At 32.6% G+C, this 13,238-nt stretch overlaps 2 protein-coding genes and 1 pseudogene across 2 annotated transcripts; all 3 read left to right on the forward strand.

Moving 5' to 3' along the window:
* The first annotated feature begins 768 nt into the window (after window positions 1-768).
* Window positions 769-3,167, forward strand: LOC142615624 (hypothetical protein At1g04090-like). Its single transcript, XM_075788363.1, has 2 exons — window positions 769-955; window positions 1,624-3,167. Exons 1-2 carry the CDS (start codon window positions 769-771, stop codon window positions 3,165-3,167), a joined length of 1,731 nt encoding a protein of 576 aa, XP_075644478.1.
* A 1,996-nt stretch (window positions 3,168-5,163) lies between these two features.
* On the forward strand, window positions 5,164-7,519 carry LOC142615655 (hypothetical protein At1g04090-like). The gene is made up of 2 exons (XM_075788395.1): window positions 5,164-5,350; window positions 5,976-7,519. Exons 1-2 carry the CDS (start codon window positions 5,164-5,166, stop codon window positions 7,517-7,519), a joined length of 1,731 nt encoding a protein of 576 aa, XP_075644510.1.
* Window positions 7,520-9,521: 2,002 nt separating this feature from the next.
* On the forward strand, window positions 9,522-11,901 carry LOC142615743 (hypothetical protein At1g04090-like; annotated as a pseudogene).
* The last annotated feature ends 1,337 nt before the right edge of the window (window positions 11,902-13,238 follow it).

Below are 13,238 nucleotides of genomic sequence, written 5' to 3' on the forward strand. Positions count from 1 at the left end.
AACAACAGTTTTCAGTTTTTTTGAAAATATGTGTGGGTGAAAAAAGTTGTGAAAATACGTGTAATGTTGTTTAAAAATTGAAAACATGTGTTCAAACACATGTACCAAACATGCCTTATTTGTGGAGTATATAGTGAAGAAGGAAGAGTGGGATGAAAGATTTGGACTCTACAATGAGGGAGGAATATTCAAACCCCAATTTTGCAATTGAAGGAAAAAAATTTGTCAAATATGTGTTCAACATTTATTTAGCAAATGACATGCTAACCTGGACAAGAAAAGTGAAGAATATTCTAACTCTTTTTTAAGGTTGCTATCAATTATAGAAAAATGTTGTGAAAATCTTAGGTACATAGCAATGTTGTGGAAATATTATGAACCTAGTAGCACATTCCTTTTTAAAATAGTAAAATATAAATATAGCAAAAAAATAGTAAATAAAAAGGTTTTTTTTTTTTGAGACGGAAATAAAAAGGTACTTAAAAAAGGTAAACAAAAATAGGCTAAGGGAAACTATAAAATAAAGGCCCCAGCAAAAGTGAAATTGAGGAAAAGTTTGGGTTTTTTATTCAAACCCAATCTTTCTTCCATGACACAGAAACCTAGGGGGTGTTTTGTTTGTGTTTTCAAACAACCATTTTCAGTTTTTAAACAACATTACATGTATTTTTACACACTTTTTCACTCACGTGTATTTTCACAAATGTTTTCAAACAACAATTTTTAGTTTTTAAACACATGAAAAAAAAAAAAAAGTTGAGACTTGAGATGGCCCTCTTATTCCCATTGAATTTAGCAAAATTTGCTTCTTTTGTAATCACATTATTGTTTATTGTGGTAGCTGGAGATTGTGTTCGTGTTGTTTGTAGAAGGTCACCATGTCCTAAGGCAATTCCACCCTTGCCCATTGAAACCGTTTTTAAGCTACCCGCTCCATTACCAATTTGGCCATCAGGTATATATCTCTCAATATGATCTTTATTATATATTGTTAATTTTCATTATCATCATCATCATCATCATTATTATTATTATTATATTGATTTCGTTAACCATTTTCAAAATTTTGAGACAAAATTTTGATTAGTGTTGTATATTCTTTTAGGCCGTGTTTATTACACACCAAAATTGTGAGTCTAACTCACTGTTTTGAAATTAAACTCACGATTTTAATGTATTATTTAATACTTGCACGTAAACACACTATACTTGCATGTAAACACACGCTAGTGTGTACTTAATAAGTTGACCCTATATTGTTTTTGTTGGAACACTATATATTGTAAATAACAATAATAGTAAGTCTTAATGTGTGTCCGGCAAAAATTATTCTTGCCAACTTATTTTACTAATTAGCTTATTTTCGCTAATATTCATGGGCTCCACTGTACTTTTTAGTACTATTCATGGGTCTCATTATACTATTTTAGCTAACTTTTATTTTTATCTATAGTATTTTTAGCAAAAACTTTTCAGTATCAGCAAAATAAGCAGATCCCAAACAAATCATTAGTCTTAAAATTGTGAGAACGGTTAAAGATGTTGACATTTTAGTAAGTGTGGGAAACTCGTGTTATGTATTAACATTTTCTTTTTCTGTTTTGGTGTTCTATGTTACAACAGGAACAGGATTTGCAACTAGGTTTCTGAGTGTGGGAGATTTGATAGTGTCAGAAGCAACAGATTTTGAAGTAGTTTGGAGGACTCGTTCAGGTGGTCCAGACAAACTTGGAGCAACATTCTTTGAGCCATCAACAACTGATGATGCAGCACAAGGATACAAGGTGCTAGGTTACTATAGCCAACCCAACAACAAGCCCTTCATTGGACGATCAGTACTAGCCTTCGATAGGTACTTACGTGGAAATATGAAGAATCCGGTGGATTACAATTATGTGTGGAGCAGCATGTATTCATCAGATATCGATCAAGATGGGTTTGGCTTTATCTGGTGGCCAAAATGCCCAGATGGTTACAAAGCCTTAGGGCTTGTTGTCACAAACGCAGCTCAGAAGCCATCCCTAGATAAAATAAGTTGTGCTAAAGCTGAGCTCACTGAGCAATGTGAGAATTTCAACTGGATTTGGGGTGCTGAAGGTATCAATATTTATACTACAAGGCCTAGCACTAGAGGGACCCAAGCTATGGGAGTCCATTTGGGTTCATTTGTAGCCCAAGTTGGTGGGGTTATGTCTGATATAGCTTGCTTAAAGAATACCAATTTTGATTTATCTTCTATGCCTACTCTAGAACAAATTGACCCAATAATTAAAGCCTACTCTCCATGGGTGTACTTTCATCCTGATGAAAAATACCTACCTGCTTCAGTGGAATGGTTTTTTGAGAATGGGGGACTATTATATAAGAAAGGGGACGAGGGAAATCCTGTTCCAATTTCGCCCAACGGCTCAAACCTTCCTCAAGGTGGTTCAGATGATGGTGCCTATTGGTTGAACGTACCAGATGACTTAGATGCCAGAGACAGGGTCAAGAGAGGAGATTTAGCAATAGCTCGGGTATATATGCATGTAAAGCCCATGTTTGGTGCTACATTCACTGATATAGCTACGTGGATCTATTATCCATTTAATGGCCCTGCCAAGATAAGGTTTGGACTTCTCAATTTCCAACTTCCGCACATAGGTGAACATATTGGTGATTGGGAGCATGTGACCTTGAGAGTCAACAATTTCAATGGAGAGCTACAGAGTATCTATTTTTCTCAACATAAAGGTGGTACATGGTTGGATGCTACTGATCTTGAGTTTCAAGAAGGTAATAAGGCTGCTGTGTATGCATCAAGGTATGGACATGCATTTTATTCAAAGCCTGGACTTGTTTTGGACGGGCGTGATGGAATTGGACTGAGGAATGATTGTGAAAAGGCTGATTTGTACTTGGATACTGGAGCAAGTTATACATTGGTGGCAGCTGAGTATTTGGGCTCAACAGTTGTTGAGCCACCTTGGGTAAACTATCTTAGAAAATGGGGTCCAACAGTTAATCATATTCTTAAGGATGAGATTGATGAGATTTTGGAAATAATACCTAAGCCTCTTAGAGGTCGTTTCATGAAATTTTTCAACAAATTACCAAGGGAAATAATGGAGGAGGAAGGCCCCTCATCGATCAAAGTGAAGGTCAGTTGGGATGGAGATGAAATTTGATGGTTTATTTTTATTATTACTTTTTTTTTTTTTAATTTGATGCAACTGTTTATATTCTAGCACTTTAGACCGGCAATTTGATGAAATTATGCAACATGTTGTGCCAACAAAAAAAATAATGGCATACGATGTAAGTTAGAGTTTATTTATAAACATTAATTTCTCATATATATTGTTTGTATCAGTGAGCAAACTGTTGTATTGATTCTCCAAAAAAAAAAAAAAAACTACTGTTGTATTACTTACTAATTAATTAGACCGGCTTCCTCTAGGTTCAATTTTTTTTTTAGTAATTCTATATTTCATTTTTGTAGTTGGTCCCCCTTCTCTTTAGTCAGTTTAGCTAACCAAACTCAAATAGTAACTATCCAACCAAAAAATTTAACAAAAAATAAAAATAAAAATATTCACAATGGTCATTGTATTTTAGCAACAAAAAAAAAAAAAACTATTTTACCACCAAAGAACGAAAAAATCATGTGTTATAGGACAAACTAAAGCTAAATTTTTTGCAACTACAATAAACTAGTATAAATACCAATTGTCGGTAGCAAGTTGTTAAAAATAGAATAAAATATTTTGTTAAGATTATATCTTTTCCTTCAATTAAATAACTCAACTTTATTTATAGGTCACATTGTACTATTTAGCTAATTATTTTTAACTTTTTTTTTTCTACACTTTCAGCATAAATTTTTTTATTTTAATTAAATAAACAATTCCCAAACAGACTCTCAATTTGGCATTGGAATGTTGTAATCTCACCGGGCAAGAGAAGCACTCAAAATTGCATGACATGCACCCTACAATAGCGCGTCCTTCAAATTCAAGTAATCTTCACTTTTGTGATTGAATGACTAATGAATTTATACACATCTTAGAAAGGCACAAAAGTTTAGATATTTTACCTTGACAAGTTGTTTAAGTGTCTATGGGATGACCAAAATATTATGATATCATGTAGCCCAACATTTCATATATTTTTAATGATATATCACAAAATTTACACACAATTATTCACATGTACATATACTATATATATAACGAGTGTATATTTTAATGCACATTCCATTATTCCAATTAATAATTAGATACTTAATAGATGATACATTGTACTATATATATAACAAGTGTATATTTTAATGTACATTCCATTATTCCAATTAATAATTAAATACTTGATAGATGATACGTTTTAAATTGCACCCTTAAAATGTTGTTGTTAACAAATATCTAGAATATCTATAAAATTTCATGTGTTTATCAATTTCTTTTTAATCTATATATGCTTTCAACTTATTTTGGCTCATTTCATTTATCGTTTATAACTTATGGATTGTATTTGCCACGATGGGACTAATTTTTGAATGGTTGATAATTACAACAATAAGGCAGGAATATTCAAATACCAACTCTCCTTTACAATGAGGGAGTTTCCAGTTCCCCATTAAAGGAAAACAAGTTGTCAAATATGTGTCAGCATTTATTTAGCAAATGATATGCTATAAAGGAAAAAGTATTTAGGGGAAGATATTCCCAAAAGATACTATAGCCAACAACCTCTAAAATATGGGTTGCTTTTTCAGAGGTTTTTTTTTTTTTTTTTTTTTTCCAAAAATCAATTCTATTTCGTCTCATACTAACCTTAATAAGGAAAGTTAAGAATATTCTTACTCTTTTTTAAGGTGGCTATCAATTATAGAAAAATGTTGTGAAAATCTTAGGTACATAGCAATGTTGTGAAAATATTATGAACCTAGTAGCACTTTCCTCTTTAAAATACTAAAAGGTAAATATACCAAAAAAATAGAAAATAAAAAGGTACTTAAAAAAGGTAAACAAAAATAGGCGAAGGGAAACTATAATAGAAAGGCCCCAGCAAAAGTGAAATTGAGGTAAAGTTTGGGAATTTTTTATTCAAACCCAATCTTTCTTCCATGACACAGAAACCTAGTAGTTGATCAAAAAAAGAGAAAAAAAAGAAGAAGAAGCTGAGATGGCCCTCTTATTCCCAATGAATTTAGCAAAATTTGCTTCTTTTGTAATCACATTATTGGTTATTGTGGTAGCTGGAGATTGTATTCATGTTATTTGTAGAATGTCACCATGTCCAAAAGCAAATCCACCCTTGCCCGTTGAAACCGTTTTTAAGCTACCAGCTCCAATACCAATTTGGCCAGCAGGTATATATCTCTCAATATGATCTTTATTATATATGGTTAATTTTCATCGTCATTATCATCATCATCATTATTATATTGATTCCGTTAACTATTTTCAAAATTTTGAGACTAAAATTTGATTGGTGTCATATATTTTTTTAAGCCGTGTTTATTTCACACTAAAATTGTGGGTCTAACTCACCGTTTTGAAATGAAACAACCGATTTTAATGCGTTATTTAATATTTGCACGTAAACACACTATACTTGCACGTAAACACATGCTAGTGTGTACATAATAAGTTGACCCTATATATTTTTTTTGTTAGAACACATAATTTGACAAAGATTATTTTTACAAACTTATTTTACTAATCAACTTATTTTCGCTACTATACATGAGCCCCACTGTACTTTTTGGTATTATTTATGGGTCTCATTGTACTATTTCAGCTAACTTTTATATTTATCTACAATATTTTCAGCAAAAAAAATTCAGTTTCAACAAAATAAACAGATCCCAAATAGATCATTAGTCTTAAAATTGTGAGAACGATTAAAGATGTCAACATTTTAGTAAGTGTGGGCAACACGTGTTATATTTATTAACATTTTTTTTTCTTCTTTGGTGTTTTATGTTACAACAGGAACAGGATTTGCAACTCGGTTTCTGAGTGTGGGAGATTTGATAGTGTCAGAAGCAACAGATTTCGAAGTAGTTTGGAGGACTCGTTCAGGTGGTCCAGACAACCTTGGAGCAACATTCTTTGAACCCTCAACAACTGATGATGTAGCACAAGGATACAAGGTGCTAGGTTACTATAGCCAAACCAACAACAAGCCCTTCACTGGACAATCTGTACTAGCCTTCGATAGGTACTTACGTGGAAATATGAAGAATCCGGTGGATTACAATTATGTGTGGAGCAGCATGTATTCATCAGATATCGATCAAGATGGGTTTGGCTTTATCTGGTGGCCAAAATGCCCAGATGGTTACAAAGCCTTAGGGCTTGTTGTCACAAACACAGCTCAGAAGCCATCCCTAGATAAAATAAGTTGTGCTAAAGCTGAGCTCACTGAGCAATGTGAGAATTTCAATTGGATTTGGGGTGCTAAAGGTATCAATATTTATACTACAAGGCCCAGCACTAGAGGGACCCAAGCTATGGGAGTTCATTTGGGTTCATTTGTAGCCCAAGTTGGTGGGGTTATGTCTGATATAGCTTGCTTAAAGAATACCAATTCTGATTTATCTTCTATGCCTACTCTAGAACAAATTGACCCAATAATTAAAGCCTACTCTCCATGGGTGTACTTTCATCCTGATGAAAAATACCTACCTGCTTCAGTGGAATGGTTTTTCGAGAATGGGGGACTATTATATAAGAAAGGGGACGAGGGAAATCCTGTTCCAATTTCACCCAACGGCTCAAACCTTCCTCAAGGTGGTTCAAATGATGGTGCCTATTGGTTGAACGTACCAGATGACTTAGATGCCAGAGACAAGGTCAAGAGAGGAGATTTAGCAATAGCTCGGGTATATATGCATGTAAAGCCCATGTTTGGTGCTACATTCACTGACATAGCTACGTGGATCTATTATCCATTTAATGGCCCTGCCAAGATAAGGTTTGGACTTCTCAATATTCAACTTCTGCACATAGGTGAACATATTGGTGATTGGGAGCATGTGACCTTGAGAGTCAACAATTTCAATGGAGAGCTACAGAGTATCTATTTTTCTCAACATAAAGGTGGTACATGGTTGTATGCTACTGATCTTGAGTTTCAAGAAGGTAATAAGGCTGCTGTGTACGCATCAAGGTATGGACATGCATTTTATTCAAAGCCTGGACTTGTTTTGGACGGGCTTGATGGAATTGGACTAAGGAATGATTGTGAAAAGGCTGATTTGTACATGGATACTGGAGCAAGTTATACATTGGTGGCAGCTGAGTATTTGGGCTCAGCAGTTGTTGAGCCACCTTGGGTAAACTATCTTAGAAAATGGGGTCCAACAGTTAATCATATTCTTAAGGATGAGCTTGATGAGATTTTGAAAATAATACCTAAGCCTCTTAGAGGTCGTTTCATGAAATTTTTCAACAAATTACCAAGGGAAATAATGGAGGAGCAAGGCCCCTCATCGATCAAAGTGAAGGTCAGTTGGGATGGAGATGAAATTTGATGGTTTATTTTTATTATTACTTTTTTTTTATTTGATGCAACTGTTTATATTCTAGCACTTTAGAAAGAAAAAAAAAATTACACAACATGTTGTGCCAACAAAAAAAATAATGGCATACGATGTGAGTTAGAGTTTATTTATAAACATTAATTTCTCATATATATTGTTTGTATCAGTGAACAAACTGTTGTATTGATTCTCCAAAACAAAAACAAAAACAAAAACAAAAAAAAAAACTGTTGTATTACTTACTAATTAATGAGACCGGCTTCCTCTAGGTTCAATTTTTTTTTTTTATAGTAATTCTATATTTCATTATTGTAATTGGTCCCCCTTCTCTTCAGTCGGTTTAGCTAACCAATCTCAAATAGTAACTATCCAACCAAAAAATTTAACAAAAAATAAAAATAAAAATATTCACAATGATGATTGTATTTTAGGAAAAAAAAAAAACTATTTTACCACCAAAGAACGAAAAAATCATGTGTTATAGGACAAACTAAAGCTAAATTTTTTGCAACTACAATAAACTAGTAAAAATACCAATTGTCGGTAGCAAGTTGTTAAAAATAGAATAAAATATTTTGTTAAGATTATATTTCTTCCTTCAATTAAAAAACTCAAATTTATTTATAAATCACATTGTACTATTTAGCTAATTATTTTTAACTTTTTTTTTCTACACTTTCAACATAAAATTTTTAATTTCAATTAAATAAACAGTTCCCAAACGGACCCTCAATTTGGCATTGGAATGTTGTAATCTCACTGGGCAAGAGAAGCACTCAAAATTGAATGACATGCACCCTACAATAGCGCGTCCTTCAAATTCAAGTGATCTTCGCTTTTGTGATTGAATGACTAATGAATTTATACACATCTTAGAAAGGCACAAAATTTTAGATATTTTACCTTGACAAGTTGTTTAAGTGTCTATGGGATGACCACAATATTATGATATCATGTAGCCCAACATTTCATATATTTTTAATGATATATCACAAAATTTACACACAATTATTTACATGTACATATACTATATATATAACTAGTGTATATTTTAATGCACATTCCATTATTCCAATTAATAATTGGATACTTAATAGATGATACATTGTACTATATATATAACAAGTTTATATTTTAATGTACATTCCATTATTCCATTATTCCAATTAATAACTAAATACTTGATAGATGATACATTTTAAATTGCACCCTTAAAATGTTGTTGTTAACAAATATCTAGAATATCTATAAAATTTCATGTGTTTATCAATTTCTTTTTAATCAATAAATGCATTGGACTTATTTTGGCTCATTTCATTTATTGGTTATAACTTATGGATTGTATTTGCCACGATGGGACTAATTTTTGAATGGTTGATAATTACAACAATAAGGCGGGAATATTCAAATACCTACTCTCCTTTTCAATAAGGGAGGAATATTCAAACTCCAGTTTCCTATTAAAGGAAAACAAGTTGTCAAATATGTGTCAGCATTTATTTAGCAAATGATATGCTATAAGGGAAAAAGTATTTATGAGAAGATATTCCCAAAAGATACTATAGCCAACAACCTCTAAAATACGGGTTGCTTTTTCAGAGGTTTTTTTTTTTTCTAAAATTTTCTAAAAATCAATTCTATCTCGTCTCATGCTAACCTAGATAAGGAAAGTTAAGAATATTCTTACTCTTTTTTAAGGTGGCTATCAATTATAGAAAAATGTTGTGAAAATCTTAGGTACATAGCAATGTTGTGAAAATATTATGAACCTAGTAGCACTTTCCTCTTTAAAATAGTAAAATGTAAATATACCAAAAAAATAGAAAATAAAAAGGTACTTAAAACAGGTAAACAAAAATAGGCGAAGGGAAACTATAGAAGAAAGGCCCCAGCAAAAGTGAAATTGAGGAAACGTTTGGGAATTTTTTATTCAAACTCAATCTTTCTTCCATGACACAGAAACCTAGTAGTTGATCAAAAAAAAGAAGCTGAGATGGCCCTCTTATTCCCAATGAATTTAGCAAAATTTGCTTCTTTTGTAATCACATTATGGGTTATTGTGGTAGCTAGAGATTGTATTCGTGTTATTTGTAGAATGTCACCATGTCCTAAAGCAAATCCACCCTTGCCCATTGAAACCGTTTTTAAGCGACCAACTCCATTACCAATTTGGCCACCTGGTATATATCTCTCAATATGATCTTTATTATATATTGTTAATTTTCATCGTCATTATCATCATCATCATTATTATATTGATTCCGTTAACTATTTTCAAAATTTTGAGACTAAAATTTGATTGGTGTCGTATATTTTTTTAAGCTGTGTTTATTTCACACTAAAATTGTGGGTCTAACTCACTGTTTCGAAATGAAACAACCGATTTTAATGCGTTATTTAATACTTGCACGTAAACACACTATACTTGCACGTAAACACATGCTAGTGTGTACATAATAAGTTGACCCTATATTTTCTTTTGTTGGAACACATATAACAATAATAGTAAGTTTTAGTTTGTGTTTGACAGATTATTTTTACAAACTTATTTTACTAATCAACTTATTTTCGCTACTATACATGAGCCCCACTGTACTTTTTGGTATTATTTATAGGTCTCATTGTACTATTTCAGCTAACTTTTATATTTATCTACAGTATTTTCAACAAAAAAAATTCAATTTCTGCAAAATAAACAGATCCCAAACAAATCATTAGTCTTAAAATTGTGAGAACGGTTAAAGATGTCAACATTTTAGTAAGTGTGGGCAACACGTGTTATTTTTATTAACATTTTTTTTCCTTTTTTGGTGTTCTACGTTACGACAGGAACAGGATTTGCAACTCAGTTTCTGAGTGTGGGAGATTTGATAGTGTCAGAAGCAACAAATTTCGAAGTAGTTTGGAGGACTTGTTCAGGTGGTCCAGACAACCTTGGAGCAACATTCTTTGAACCCTCAACAACTGATGATGTAGCACAAGGATACAAGGTGCTAGGTTACTATAGCCAACCCAACAACAAGCCCTTCACTGGACAATCTGTACTAGCCTTCGATAGGTACTTACGTGGAAATATGAAGGCTCTGGTGGATTACAATTATGTGTGGAGCAGCATGTATTCATCAGATATTGATCAAGATGGGTTTAGCTTTATCTGGTGGCCAAAATGCCCAGATGGTTACAAATCCTTAGGGCTTGTTGTCACAAACGCAACTTAGAAGCCATCCTTAGATAAAATAAGTTGTGTTACAACTGAGCTCACTAAGCAATGTGAGAATTTCTACTAGATTTGGGGTGCTGAAGGTATTAATATTTATACTACAAGGCCCATCACTAGAGGGACCCAAGCTATGGGAGTTCATTTGGGTTCATTTGTAGCCCAAGTTGGTGGGGTAATGTCTGATATAGCATGCTTGAAGAATATCAATTCTGATTTATCTTCTATGCCTACTCTAGAACAAATTGACCCAATATTTAAAGCTTACTCTCCTTGGGTGTACTTTCATCCTGACGAAAAATACCTGCCTGCCTCAGTGGAATGGTTATTTGAGAATGGGGGACTATTATATAAGAAAGGGGACGAGGGAAATCCTATTCCAATTACACCCAACGGCTCAAACCTTCCTCAAGGTGGTTAAGATGATGGTGCCTATTGGTTGAACGTACCGAATGACTTAGATGCCAAAGACTGGGTCAAGAGAGGAGATTTAGCAATAGCTCGGGTATATATGCATGTAAAGCCCATGTTTGGTGCTACATTCACTAACATAGCTACGTGGATCTATTATCCATTTAATGGTCCTGCCAAGATAAGGTTTGGACCTCTCAATTTTCAACTTCCGCACATAGGTGAACATATTGGTGATTGGGAGCATGTGACCTTGAGAGTCAACAATTTCAATGGAGAGCTACAGAGTATCTATTTTTCTCAACATAAAGGTGGTACATGGTTGGATGCTACTGATCTTGAGTTTCAAGAAGGTAACAAGGTTGCTGTGTATGCATCAAGGTATGGACATGCATTTTATTCAAAGCTTGGACTTGTTTTGGATGGGCGTGATGGAATTGGACTGAGGAATGATTGTGAAAAGGCTGATTTGTACTTGGATACTGGAGCAAGTTATACATTGGTTGCAGCTGAGTATTTAGGCTCAGCAGTTGTTGAGCCATTTTGGGTAAACTATCTTAGAAAATGGGGTCCAACAGTTAATCATATTCTTAAGGATTAGATTGATGAGATTTTGAAAATAATACCTAAGTCTCTTAGATGTCGTTTCATGAAATTTTTCAACAAATTACCAAGGGAAATAATGGAGGAGGAAGGCCCCTCATCGATCAAAGTGAAGGTCAGTTGGGATGGAGATGAAATTTGATGGTTTATTTTTTTGATGCAACTGTTTAGATTCTAGTACATTAGAAGAAAAAAAAGTAATGGCATACGATGTACATTAGAGTTTATTTATAAACATTTCTCATATATATTGTTTGTATCTGTGAGCAAATTGTTGTATAGATTCTCCACAAAAAAAAAACTATTGTTGTATTACTTACTAATTAATGAGATTGGTTTCCTCTAGGTCCAATTTTTTTATTTTTAGTAATTCTATATTTCATTTTTGTAGTTGGTCCCCCTTCTCCTCAGTCGGTTTAGCTAGCCAAACTCAAATAGTAACTATCCAACCAAAAAATTTAACCCAAAAAAAAAAAAATCATAATGGTAATTGTATTTTAGCAAAAAAAAACTATTTTACCACCAAAGAACGAAAAAATTGTGTTATAGGACAAACTAAAGCTAAATTTTTTGTAACTACAATAAACTAGTATAAATACCAATTAACTGTAGTAAGTTGTTAAAAATAAAATAAAATATTTTGTTAAGAGTATATCTCTTCCTTCAATTAAAAAACTCAAATTCTCCCTCTTCCTTATTATTTTAATGAGTTGTTTATATTATTTTAAATGAAGTGATAAAAAAACATTTGATATTGAGTGTATTGTAAAATGAGATGGTAAAATAGATAAAGTAGATTTTTGAGGTATTAAAAGATAAAATTTTTAGCACCACCACTGTGAATGCTCTTACTTCAAAAAAGCAAAATCCTAGCCAACCTAATATTAAAATAATATATATTATTCTGCTTTTGTCTTTGTTGGTAAATGATTGCATCTTAATATATTTAGAAACAACGATTTTGTGTATTTATAATTTTTAATATTATACAGATGTCTATTTAAAGTTTTTTTTTTTTCTTTATATCCCGGCCCTTGCTAGCAAAAAATCCTAAATCCATCCTTGATCATAGTATTAAGTAATTTATCTTATATATCAATTACATAATAAAGTGTGTGAGATGCGGAACGAATTACACGTGAAGAACACATGAGTGTGCAAGATGGTACAGGCCCTCAACCATGGATGGACCCACAGGGGGGGCCGAGGAGGCCTGGGCCCCCCGGCCCAAAGAAAAAAAACGTAAAAAAAATGTGTGTGTATATATATATATATATATATATATATATATATATATATATATATATATATATTTAATGCGTGACTATTAATATGACAAAGAAAAAAAAAAGCTATCAAATTTAATTTGCATTTCTGTTCATAACTGTTTCTTTTGCTTTCCAAATCTCCTAACGATGCCTTTGTTTTTCAATGTATAACATGAATTCAAATATAAATATTTTTTTTAATATTTATAAA

The sequence above is a fragment of the Castanea sativa genome, chromosome 11, assembly GCF_040712315.1.
Source record: "Castanea sativa cultivar Marrone di Chiusa Pesio chromosome 11, ASM4071231v1".
NCBI classification, from domain to species: domain Eukaryota; kingdom Viridiplantae; phylum Streptophyta; class Magnoliopsida; order Fagales; family Fagaceae; genus Castanea; species Castanea sativa.